Source organism: Lepisma saccharinum, chromosome 13 (assembly GCF_977018435.1).
Source record: "Lepisma saccharinum chromosome 13, izLepSacc3.1, whole genome shotgun sequence".
In the NCBI taxonomy this organism is placed as follows: domain Eukaryota; kingdom Metazoa; phylum Arthropoda; class Insecta; order Zygentoma; family Lepismatidae; genus Lepisma; species Lepisma saccharinum.
The window spans coordinates 826,101-840,057 of record NC_139241.1 but is presented as its reverse complement, the minus strand read 5'-3'; the positions used below and the strand labels follow the sequence as shown (position 1 = coordinate 840,057).

The 13,957-nt window shown below is 36.6% G+C and overlaps 1 protein-coding gene across 1 annotated transcript in view; it reads right to left on the bottom strand.

Annotated features, from left to right (window-relative positions):
• Positions 1–13,582, bottom strand: part of Tmlh (Trimethyllysine hydroxylase) — a 29,163-nt gene extending 15,581 nt beyond the window's left edge. Inside the window, exons 1-4 of the mRNA XM_083133384.1 lie at positions 13,390–13,582; positions 13,065–13,164; positions 3,819–3,934; positions 381–604 (exon numbers count right to left, since the gene is read on the bottom strand). Coding sequence (XP_082989510.1) covers positions 381–604; positions 3,819–3,934; positions 13,065–13,164; positions 13,390–13,555 — 606 coding nt within the window. The 5' untranslated portion in view covers positions 13,556–13,582. The remainder of the gene's footprint in view (positions 1–380; positions 605–3,818; positions 3,935–13,064; positions 13,165–13,389) is intronic.
• Positions 13,583–13,957: the final 375 nt, after the last annotated feature.

Genomic DNA, 13,957 nt, shown 5'->3' with positions numbered 1-13,957 from the left:
GAGGACTGTACGTGGAGATGGTATGGATGGAGGAGATGATTCTAGATGATCGGTGAGTGATAATAGACAGCATAGCAACTGCAATAGGGTGTTCTCGTGGTTTAGCCTACAGCATAATGCATGATCGTTTCCATTTCCAAAAAGTGTGCGCACAGTGGCAGCAAACGTTTCGCAGATAATGAAGATGTTGAATGTGGGGTGCAACTGTGGCTGGGACAGCAGCCGAAAGACTTTTATGCTGCAGGTTTTGGGGGAATGATAAAGCAATGGAATAAGTGTATGAATGTTGTTGGAGATTATGTTGAAAAATAAAAATAGTGTTCAAGTATTTTTTTAAATAAATGTTCGTGGCCTACTAACCGACTTATCTATGTACTTACACTCTCAACGAATCCCACTCCATACGTCACTAAGGACGACACAAGTTCACAAAGTCCACTCTGCGTCAAATATTTCTCTCTGTGTACGTGTGCTATATCCAGATGGGGTGCTTCGGCCCCATGCCATGTGGTGATCTTCATCTTTCTTCTGGCTGACAAGGCACCGTGGTAGCTGTTGTCTCTCAACCATTCGAGAGGGAAACTGGACTCGTGGTTGTCATTCCCTTGCAAAACAAACATGAATTAAAATATAGCGCTGAGTTGTTACTTTCATCAATTCCAATGTCAATGCTTGAACATAGTAGCAATGGATTGGCTAAGCACAACATCACCAGAGACAATGTCCCAGATGCATGTATCCAAATGAACTTTCACGTGGCAGAGTCCCTATGCTTCGGCATTGCAAACTGATCACAAAGGTGTGACTTTTATTGCAGTGACAACAGTCAGGAAACAGAAAGACGACGTGTAATGTACATCAATGTAAATACTGGATTCTGGAGAATATATAAGGGGTTCGTGAAGAAATAACATAAGAAAAATCAGGTAATTTTTGAAGAAACACATCAACAATTTACTATAGCAGTGGTTCCCAAAGTGTGCACCACAGTGCCCTGGGGCACCATGGCTGGTTTACAGGGGAGCCACGAAATGTTCCAATATTTTCCCTAAAATGATATGATTGTTCCAAATATGTGCTTAGTTGGTACTTTTTAGGCGTAAAATGTTTCTGAATTTGAAATATGTGTTTATTTCTTAACTTAAGGCATCCAACCTAACCACACTAACTGAGCGTTGCAAGTGTTAGATAGGCCTTCATTCTGACTTGGGTGCTGTGGAAAATCTTCAAATACTAAGGGCACCCTGAAACGAAAAACTTTGGGAACCACTGTACTATGGGAACATCGATATATATTCTTTACACTTATATACGATAGATATCAGTATTTTGTGTTCTAACTGCTGTCACAGTAACAAACGATAAACTTCTATGATCAGTTTCCACCATGTAAGATATCTTCATATTTTTTTAAAAAAATATAGGCTAAAACTGTCAATGTTCTGAGGCCTTCAATTTTTCACATGTTTCCTCAAAAAATACCCAGTTTTCTTACGTAATTTTTAAATTTACTCCACATCTGTAAGAATTTAGTAAAATGTCTATATGTTCGCCAGAATCTAATCTTTACACTGATGTGGATTGCACCTCACTATTTCGCTTCACTAACTGCTGTCACTGCAACAAAAGTTATCCCTTTCCAATACATTTCCAATGCAAAAGGATAGGAGCAAGCAGGGTGAAAGTTTTGTTTGGAAACATACTTCTGGGACATCGGCTGCTAGTGACGTCATGCTTAACTAGTCCATTAAAAGTTGTTCAGAACATTGATCAATATTAATATATAAGCAATCCACTACAATTATACCTCATCAATATACTAGAGTTTTGCATTAAAATATCCAAAGAATTAGTGTGAAAAAAAAAAACCACTCATGGAAAACTGGTGCTATCGGCACTAGTATCAGTCAACTCCATGGAAACAAGTTTATTTTGTTATGCTATAATAAAAATTAATACAATTTTAACATTCAACTACATAAAATTTCATTTTTGTATTATGAATACAGGTGGTTTCCAATATAACCAGGGGTAGCAAAATACAACATTTTCATCAGACACCTGAATTTTTAAATTCAGTTCTAAACTAATTTGTTAAAAAAAATATTTTGAATTCCCTTATGGAAATTTCCATTGCCTTTTTCTGTATCACATGTTTCATTAAAGCAGAATAAGAAACATGCAATTATAAATTTTTCCACGTTCACTAGCCAAAAAGAAAGAATCTATGAAGAAAAATTCAAATTTGCAAACAGAATAGGAAGTGTAGAAGAACTGAAGGAAAGAATCAGAGAAGAAATTGCGAACGTAACTCCTGAAATGCTCGTAAAGCTTTTGATGCCATCTGGTGCAATGCATTGCTAACATGGGTGTACATTTGCAAGACATTACTTTCCACACATAGTGTAGATAGTGCAGATAATGTGAATCCCAATGTACAAATTATGTATTGCAACAGTAAAATAAAAGTTAAATCCACCGTGAGATAGTGCATGTTATTTTGAAAGTAGGTAGCCGAAAATGCTACAACCTGTACATAAAAAGTGTTTCAGAAAAAATAGCTAGCAATCTCGAAACAAATTGTTGATGTGTGACATGTATTTAGCGTTCATTGCTCTGCACCTTCTCGAGAAAGTGAAATGTTTTCACTGGCTTATGAAGATTATGCTGTTTATGAACATTTTCAGTCATTTCTTGCTCATAGAAATGTGTTACTGTGAAGTAAAGTACGTCTGTTACCATAGTGTGTTATCTTACCATGAAGCAGAAGAACCACGAAGGCTTCGTGCAAGTGAATATAGCACCCAACGTGACATTCCACAACAGCAGCTAAAATATTTTGTCCTTAGGTTAGAATTGCTAGGTTTCCGACTGATAGTTATTTTTGGCGTGTTTGTTATTTCGCAATTTAAGTATGCATACAAATGGTTTTTACTAGTAAAAAGCAGTGAAAGTACTACAAAATGACATACATACACAGGCCATAGTTTGGGATCAAATATCTTTGTTAGTTGCGTTTTCCATGGAACCAATTTTATATTACATAAAACATCAAAATCTTTCGCTTAAAAAAAAAAAAAATCATGAAAATTCTCGAGGGGACACAGTGGTTCAATGGCCCCCCCACACTACGTATGTTAAACCGGCTTGTGGATAGAGCTGAATCAATTCGAAAAATCCTATGAGATCACAACTCATAGCAAACCTTAACTGCTTCAGCAGACTTCTGATCCGATCCATATCTTGGAGGTTTTGCATTTTTGGAAGTTTCAGCAATGTTTGTTGCCCTGCCTTCTTCTTTTGTTTTTGTGGCCTTTTTCATGTCCTCTTTTGTGTTTTCATTGTTTCATTTTCTCTTTCGTACAATTGTCATGCAAACTGAGCAATTGACAATGGAGTAGGGTTTACTTATATATATATATCTAGAACTAGGCTAGGTATCTAGATCTGATAATAATCTAATATATTAGTATATTATACACTTATATTTCAAGGTACAAGGGCTGTTCTGATTTGATGGCTAACAGTGATGCTGATTGATATTTCGTGCATGCTTTTACTGTATATTTGGTGTGCTTATGTTGATTAAGTCCAGGCATTTTATAAATCCTTCTTCTAGAATCCCATTAGCCGATGTTGTGAATGGTAGGGTTCGGATGATGCAGTTGTTTTGTCCGACTTCAGAATTGAACCTGCATTTGTGTGTTTTCAGCGTAATAGAAAGAAACATACATTGTACCCTCTCTACCAGTTACAAGAAAAATGAATTAAAATTTCAATTTCATTTCTAGTTCTAAGCATACTAGATAAACACTTACACACTATGCTCAGATGTCCATTCCGGATGAGGCACGATTTTGGTTTCATGTCTCCTGGAATTGATAACAGATCAACAGCCCTTTGATTTGTGTTATGGTTGTAACATTTTGAACACCTAAACAACAATAAAAAAGCATTGATTACAACAATAAAAAACAATTAAACTCTATTAGTTTCTTGGCAACAATAAAAAAAATCAACTACTGAATTAAAATTCCAGCATGAAGTAGGTAAGTAGTCAGTTCTAGATTTTTTGTTTACAAGTTTCTTATTAAAGTCAATTTTATGTATGGATAGCACATGCTTTATCATAGGAATGAACCGATATGACATTTTGGCTGATACCGATAAAGGTTCCAGGTGATGAAGTGTAGATTGTGTATTTATGCGATTCACACCTCGCACCTTCACATACACTCCCATACATTTTTTACCTTTGTCCCTAGGTTCAAAAGACATGCAGCATCTGAAGTTTTGTGGAAATATAGCAGTAACTATTGGCAATAGACAGGTATTTCTTCAAATCATCATAACGCCCATTTCCCTTTTGATATATTGAAGTTTATTTGTTATAAATTATTTACAGAAGAAGTTAAGAGTTAGCCGTTATTCTGAAAAATCTCCATTTCAGTGTACCCTGTCCCGAAGAGAGTGAGTGTACTCATGTAGCTAATAAAAAAATAATAAAAAAAACCTTCACTACCAAAAAAAAAAGGTTGCCGAAGGTATGTCAGTTCTGTACTCGGTTTCCCACATAAAATAAACAATTGAAATAGTGTAATGATATCAAGTATGCATATTAGTCACTCCCAAACATCTGACACCCTCTGACCCACCCTATTTGTAGTTCCCGCTTCGGCTGTCCAGCGACACACCTGTCTACCCCATCGGCCAAGAATTTAAAAGGAGTCATGACGAACGTACAGGAATACATATGCAAAAGTTGCACACACATTAATATAAATGCCACTAACCACTGACACACATGAAACTAAAATCCGGCCGGTCCAATTAAATTAATTAATAAACATTTAACATAAAAAGGATTCAGTAATAATCGCATCCTTACAGTATCGATATAAAATTTACTGATACCAATATTTTACCAATGAGATATAAAATCTCAAATGGTCCTTGAAAAACCTGAATGGATCATTGACATCTTTAATAAATGTGTCTCCAGGTGATGGCAGTGCAAAAGAAGTTGCATATTTAGACATTTACTTTTTTAAAAGTAGGGTGTGGAGATTATAACAAAATGGCAGAATTTTGCACTAAATTATACGATATTTATAGATATATCTGATAAGTAAAATAACAAGTAATTTCACTGATAAACCAATATGCTTCTATCGGCAGATACTGATAGAGAAAGTACCAATTAATCTGTCCCTTCCCTACTTTATTATAATCACCAGGGCTCGAAAAATTTCGGTCGCCAGGTCGCCATGGCGACTAAAATTTCAGCTTGGCGACTGTGATCACTTGCTGTAATATTTCCATTTTTTAAGCTTCAATGTACGAAACTTTGAAGATTCTAAGTTCAAATTGCAATACAGCGTAAGCTAGCAAGTGATTTGTTTTATCAACGTTGTGAACATTCCATAGAATCAGTAACAATTTCCTGCTCTTCGTCCCCAACCCCCCACTTCCTGCTTTCTCACATGATTTAGGGATGTTTTGAATATGGTGATTCTCAGCTTCTTATAGATTGATTGATTTTCTTTATTTTACTTCGCTTTTTGTGCCACTTTTGGCTAATTTGCAAAGATGGTAATGAATGATGATATGATGAAATTGATGAACAAACACTCAGAAACATCCAAGCCCAGTCCAGGATTCGAAACCGGGAGCCCTACCGTTGTAGCGTGATGTGCTAAACACTCCGCCACAGGGGCTGGCTCAGCTTCTTACAGTATCCACAATTGCTAGTAGGTGGTTTCCTGGCCTGATTTTCAGAGCTGGCGCCTAGCTCTGAAGAAAATTTTTCGAGCACTGATAATCACACCACACCATACTTTTACATAGTGATATTTCACTACACAAACTCTTAAATGAAATCTTCATAATTACATCTAAATAAATTGATTGATTTTTGTTATTAAGTGTCCCCTTTCTGCCACTTTGGGTTAATCATGACGATATGATGAAATTGATGAAGGGACACTCACAAAGAACAACAATGCTGTAATGACCCGGAGTTGGCCATTACTGAGTTCTGTTATATTATTGTTTAATGAATAATAGTACATAATGGCTAGTATATTATTTCATGCTTATACCGTGCGTTCATTTCGATCTGCAGCCGAGAGATAGGGAGAAGCGTGGCGGGCGGCGCTGACGGAGATGCCAACATTTGCAGCCTGTAATGCCCGCTTATTTTTATAGACATATGCAGACATTTATATAAATATTGCAAAACGATCACTAACCTGTGTTATAACACGCAAAAGTTCTTCTGTAATTCATCCAAGTTCTGCTCTTATATACACAAATAAATATGCTATAGAAACGATGTTAAGAGCCACAGATAATAAAGCATTTTAATCATAGTTTTGACCAGTAACGTCCTGTTTAAGTTTATATCCTTGAAAGAATTTTGTGGCAATGGGAATCGTTTGGAGGTTTCGAATGTGCAACACTGTATCAGGATTACACTGCAGACGAAACCGATAAAAGTGAATGGTTTTCATGAGCTTCCTTGCAATCCGAAATATCCGAGCTCGAGTTTTTTGTTCCTTCGCGACTAGATGAAGACAGAGTTGTAAATATAGTGGCGAGCAATGTAAACCAAGAGCGTGTTAATTTCGTACTGTGCGCAAGAGTGTTATTCTTGGTTACTTGCAGTTACTTGTTTGTGTTATTGTAGTGTGTATGTGTGACGTGTCAGTGAGACGATTGGAATGCCAGCCGCAAGATTCACATTAGAACAAAGATTTTTTTATGTATGACACGTACCTACGTGAAAACAAACTCGTGTCGAGACGTGTATAGGTAATTTGTACAGAAATTCCCATGCGTTTCAACTCCACACAGAGATACGGTTAGACATCTTGTCCTTAAATTACGAGAAACTGTATCGTTAAATTTTAAAACACCTAAGCAAAAACGACGGATTCTAACCGAAGCAAAACTCGATGATATTGGTGCAGCGTTAGAACGTTCTCCAAACAAACCTGTAGGCCGTGTTTCACAAGAGGTGGGCGTGTCAAAATCATCGGCACATACAGTCACTAAGCTACTAAAATTGAAACCATACTCTTATAACACAGGTTAGTGATCGTTTTGCAATATTTATATAAATGTCTGCATATGTCCATAAAAATAAGCGGGCATTTCAGGCCGCAAATGTCGGCATCTCCGTCAGTGCCGCCCGCCACGCTTCTCCCGATCTCTCGGCTGCAGATCGAAATGGACGCACGGTAGTAGTTTATTATAGTTTCACTTATTTTACAGTTGATAAATATTATATTAATGTCTTCAGCCAAATTTCCCAATATGGCCATCTTTACCATCGTTAACTTCATACACCGATATTTCTAGAAGTATAAATAGCGGCAAGTTTAAGCAATTTTTACAATATAGAACACCAATAGTTTGATTTGCCTTCAGACGTTGTAAAGAATGGCGTAAGTTTCATTTCAATGAGTTTAGTGAAGCCCAAGTTATTAATTTTTCAGTTAAATTTCTTACATTTATTCTTAGTTATTTGTTTTTGGCAGACGCCATTCTTTCCTCTCGTTATTTCGAAAGCCATTGTTAATTTGTTTAAATTTTTGTGGAGTGAGAAGATTACGCGTTGCCGTTTGCATTGTTGTTATCATTTATCAAAATGCACTGTGCCAGGTTAATGTACCATTCATTATGTTACTGTTCGGACATATACATTATTTGTATCAACTTTCTGGTATTTAAAAATTATAGTAGGTGCTACCACTGAGTCAGTGAAGAGAAGTAATGGTTTTCCTGACTGAGCAGCTGCAGTTTTTCAGTAGGACGATCGGGAGAAAGATGTGCTTCGCGTAACAGAAAAATAGGCTTCCGAATCTTTCAGTGTAACAGGTCTAAACTGTGTTTTATTTGATTTTGTCTTAAGCTATATACGTGCTTAATAATAAATTATAGTCAGAATTTATCTCGTGTTTTTATTTAAAAGTTGTAATATGAGTTGGACTACCAGGACTTCACAGATGGAGAAAAAGGAAAGGAACCAAGTATCTCAACCTAAAACCCTGCGATACCAACATCAAGTTCTACTCAGCCAGCTAAAGGCTGATTCACACGGAACTGAATATCCAGTTAGTTGGTGCTGAACTGGCTACCTGCCCAAATGTGATGGCTGCTTGACTGGTATGGAGGAATAGGACATGTTCTAATTGCTACTAGCTTTCCTCGACTGGATTCTGTGGAACAGCCAATCAGAGCAAAGTTTCGCCATGTGAAGATAATCTGTGAGTTTGCAAAGGGTAGTTTTTGTCTGTGGTTTCCGAGTGTTGTCTTTTTTTTATTAGTTTCTTGACAAAAAAAAAGGAAAGAGATGACGAGCAGAGCATTTGTGTTCAATTCATCAATTTTTATTATTACAAGTGTATTAAATGGGCCTGGTCAAAGCAAACTATTGAAGGTGGCAGCACCCCTGTTGTGTCCCAACGTTTTTGATGGGCAATTGTTCTCTCATTTAAATACATGGTGAATTTGATGCCAAACGTGGTGGTATTACATTAAATTGCAAGTTTAATTTCATCATAACCTCAGAAATTATGTCGCAACATGATAGATAAATAATCAGTGCTGTGAAACTAAGAATTTTAACAACACGATCGTCAACAACAGAAAAAATATCAGAATTCAAAAAAGCCTTAAAATTTGCACAGCACTTGTTTACGTCAATTGCAATTTTCACAATTCAAGTGCTTTATTCTCGCAAATCTGGTAAAGAATAAAACATAATAATTCGATGTGACTGTACTTTTTTATATAGTTGTTACTTATTAATAACCAACTCCTTTTTTTATGTGATATCTTACTTTTCTTCATGGCTACTACATATGGCTCTCTATTTTTACATACACATTTATCGAGAAGAATAGTTATTACAAAAAACATTTTATATTCTGTTGCATCTCTCTCAACCTCTAGGGCTTTCTTATTTACAGGAATTATAATTTTTAAAATTGTTGTAACCCAAAACAAAAAGGACAAAAATACGGGGGTGGATATGTCTGCTTAATACAAAGAAAACATATGTTAATATTAGGTTATCGGATAGGACATATTGTATAATAATAAATATCATGCGCTTACTAGCTTAATACATTTTCTCTTTGTAATTTGGTGAGTTTCTCCGATTCCTACTCCCGCTGTTGAATTACACATACTCGCAAGTCGCAACAAGAAAAACAAAAACCGTAGTGTAAAAAATCTCAATTTTTGTATTATAGACCCATGGCAGATAGGCACGACCAAATTTACATCAAGTTTAGTGCTCTTTGTGAAGAAACATACTATATTTAGCCCATCTGAGCTATCCTGCCATTGCACCTAAATATATTAATTCTTAGGTTCAAGGAAATTTATCTTAAGACTTGCTACATAATCTTAAAGGTTTGCTAAACACATTGTTTGTTATCGATTTACACGAGAAATTCTTACCTTCGTTGAAAATAACGTTTGAATAGCCATCCTATCACGCTCCAATGTAAAGTTTATGGCAACAAGATGACGGACAAAATTCTTCAGGGACACAACAATCAAAGTTTGGCAATGAACAGCCCCATTCAATGTTTGATTTTTTACAATTTGTGAATGAATCCTGTGAATCTCATGTATGAATATGCATACCCGAGTTAATTAAAAAGTTTGTTTGGTACGCATTCATTACAATATTTTTTTTTCAGTCAATCTCTAGTACATTCTTTTCTTTTTTAATTTTTAATAAAAGCACAAAGCAGTAATTCTCCTACAACATTCTTCAAATTGCTCATCCATCTTTACAGATTGTCTGCTCTGCACAGTGTCTTATGGGAACAAAAGTCTACGACAAGTACAGTAACAAGTATCGTGTGAGGATCCTGTGCTAACCACTCTGTCATGGAGGTTGGCTAAACATAAATGAAATATGATATTATAATTCAATTTACAAAATAGCATGTATTGTATAATTTGATTGCTTTAATCTTCATACATGATACTTATGCAAGGATAGTACATTACAGTTCTGCACTTTTAGTGGTTGCTAATTTGTCTTTCTCAGAGTTTGCAGTTCAAACTACACACCTGTTGAAAGTACTCATTTCATTCTATACATCCAACGGATCCTTGATCCTGACCAGGCACGTATCCAGAGGGGGGGCTTAGGGGGCTCGAGCCCGCCCCGAAAGTTTTAGGTTTACATTAGATAAAATGAGGTTTTTGGTTTCTTGTGGTGTGAAATAAAATAATGTCACAATAATTTAAGGAGAGAAATAATTATCAAGGCAAGACGGAGAATGTTCCGTAACCCTGTTGTTGTAATGATAATAGCACGTATCCAAGATGGGGCACAGGGGGCTCGACACTCTCCCCAGGATATTTTTCAGTTTACGTTAGATAAAATTAGGTTTTTGGCTTCTTGAATAATGTGAAAATAATTTAAGGAGAGAAATAATTATCGAGGCAAGACTGATAATGTTTTATTATACCTCTGTTATTGTTAATAGCACGTATTCAAGGTGGGGGTGAGGTGGCTCGAGCCCCCCCCCCCCTTCCTCAGGAAATTTTTCAATTTACACTACATAAAATTAGACTTTTGGCATCTTGAATAATGTAAAGATAATAAATTTATAAATCTGAGAGAAATAATTATCGACACGAGACGGAGAGTGTTCTATAATCCTATTATTGTCAATAGCACGTATCCAAGGTGGGAATCAGGAGGCTCGAGCCCCCCCTTCAGGAAATGTTTCTGTTTACAATAAATAAAATTAGGATTTTGGCTTTATGAATAATGTGACGATGATTTAAGGAGATAGACAATTATCGAGGTAAGACGGAGAATGTTCTATAACCCTGTTGTTGATAATATTGTACGTAAACTTTTCTTGCGCTTCCGGTGTTGTCGCAGCGCACTTGAGCACTATGTAGAGACTTGTCAGCATTTGGAAGCTGCACAACAAAGGTAGCGCCAAACGTAGGGAAGGCGGGATAGGGTACGTTCTTGAATGAGAGAAGGAGTCAACTACTGGCAATATTAACGAATCATTTTATCTGCGGAACGTTCTGGAATATAATGAGGATATGAATACGCGGATTCAATTTTTTGGTTCATCTCTACATAGAATCGGTTAATGAGATTTCAGAGGTAAGTGTGACAATTCATACAGTCGATTAGTGATCAGTCAGCGTCCTCTGGTTGCTTTATAAGATATAGTGATTCGAAAATGAAGACATTGACGACAGTAGAACTTCCGGGGCCTCAATGTAGTGCTCGTTCGTGTTGAGGGCCGAAGAGATCAAGGCGCGCCTCTCTCTCTCTCTCTCTCTCTCTCTCTCTCTCTCTCTCTCGTGAATATTTCACCAGTACCGGATATTGGAGTGGTTTAATGAAACAGAAATGACCTGCATAGATCAACTGAAAATCAAAGTTTTGAGTGATGATTTAGTTTTGCCAGAACTAAATTTCGTATATGCAGTCCGAGAATTTCATGGTATAAAGAAATACTTTTGTTTAAGCCTACTGGGTTTAAAATTCATTCAAACACTTAACTACCATACAGACACAGCCGAAAATTTTATGAAAGTCGAGAAGAGAAAGCAAGAAGATGTTGCATATGTAGACATTTCAGGTGGAAATTGCAGGCTCTACCAGGATCCGAATCAGGGCTCTACCAACTGAGCCACCTAGCCATCCTTGACTTCAACCGATTTTTCTTTAAAATGTCTACATAGTACATGTCCTGTGTATATCAAATCGTGGTGCCTGTATAATGAACAAGCACGGGTTACGCATACCATTTTTGGTCGTCAGTCCTGATTTTGCCATTTTTTTCCTGTCTTTGGCATTCTTCTTCTTCTTCTTTTTATTTTAAAAAAAAAAGGAATTTTGGGTCAAATGGGGTTATGACCTCACCAACCCTCCCTTGGGCACATCACTGGAGATAAATGAATAAGCATTTGATCATACTGGGAGACGTAACGTTAGATTTGTTGGGAACGGAAGGGTTTTCATTTTCATTAATTTTTTCGTGACCCAGCTGTATTCGAGATGACTTCCTTTGCTTCGTGCCGATATATGACAAGACAGCGGAAGCTGTGACGCATTTTTGAACACTTGTGAGTGCTAAAGGCCTGAAACTGAACAATTTGGTGGGTCAGTTGTTGAATACTGATCCTAATATTCAGCGTTAAGAATGAAAAAAATTGTGTTACTGGGATAGACATTGCTACCATATTTTGTTCATTTTTATTTTACTTAGTTCAGTGACTTTCATTAGAAATAACTGGATGACATTTTAATATTAATTATGTCTCAACTTGCCGACCTTAAGGAGGCTTCTTGCATGGTCCTGTATGACAATATCAACAATCATCTCTGCTACAAGAAAATTTGTGCGAGGTGGGTTCCTTGCATACTGACTGCAGAATACAAAGATAGCCGCACGGCTGCTGCACTCACATTCTTGGAATGTTACCTGAAGAAAGTTTGGGTAGAAAGTCCTAATTTATATATCCCAGTCTTGGCACCAAGTGACTTCCACATCTTCCTACTTCTGAAGTCATTTTTGGGTGGACAAGGAACTCAAGGAAGCTGTCAAAACTGGTTCAATGGACTGGTTGCAGACTACTATGACAAAGGTATGGAAAACTTCGTACAGTATGTCAAATGAAAGAATCGTGGTGGTGACTAAAATGGCCAAATGTATTCTGTAACAGGTCAGGAAATTAAAATAGCCTGTCGGTCCCCATGCTGGAGTGGTTAGCAGATCGGCTACGATGCCAGGGGTCCCAGGTTCGAATCCCGGCCTGGTCATGGATGTTTGTGAGTGTCCATTCATCATATCATCATTCATGTCCATCTTCGCAATTAGCCAAAAGTGGCACTAAAGCAAAGTAAAATAAAGCAAATCAATCAATCAATCAATGAACAAAATAGACTAATTCTCTGCACAACTTTTTCTTTTAAAAAGAAATGAGTAGGTCTCTCCGATCCTCGCAGAAATGTCATTTGAATGTCAAGCAGTAAATAAAAGCAGTGGAAAAACACTTACCTACAATGATCACGAAGCCACAAGAAACAAAATGTGAGAGGCTGCATGGACGAAGAAGTACGAACTGTCACTTCCGAGGTGGAAACTTCCAATTTTGCACCTGAAATGATACACATGTACTTGCTGTCAATGCAACGTTTCTTGGGCACTTAAAAAAAAGAAGCGTTAGTTTTAATGAACTGTTTATGTTTATTGGTGCAAAATATTTTATCAGATTCTTTAAAACTCAAGACATACAATAAAGACTGCCTAGTTAGCATAGCACTGGCACTGAATGCCAAGGACTCAAGTTCAATTATGAATAACACTCTTGGCTCTCTCTTACCATTACCACTTGCAGAGGAAGTCTTCTGTGAATCTCCAAAGGATCTACTTTGCACATGTATCTTTTGGTACCGTAATAACTGTTTCACATTTTCATATCTTGTGATTAATCTTTGAAAAGAATAAGCACCTAAGAGAACCAAACTTCCACATCTGAAAATCTCCATCTTTATTTGCTATTTATTTGTATCTGCATCTGTAATTAAAAATTAAATAGTACGTTACAATTATAAAAAATAGTATTGCACAAAGCACATATTCAGATACTTCACATAGACAGAAATAATAGTACTCTTACTCGTGAAATGATAACATTAACCTTGTCATAAGTCACAAGCAAGTTGACTATATCTACACTGCCTTCCAAAAAGTTAAGCAAACAATGTAAATTTTCGAAAGCGTATGTGAATTTGAGAGGCTGAAAATCGCTTCTGAAATGCTCTTCAAATAGCATAAAAAAGCAAGGATTTCATGCAAGAATCATCACACTTTTGTAGAAGGATTTGAGGTGCATTTAAAAGCTGATACGAAGTGTTTATAACCTTTGTAGGATTATTTTTGATAATATT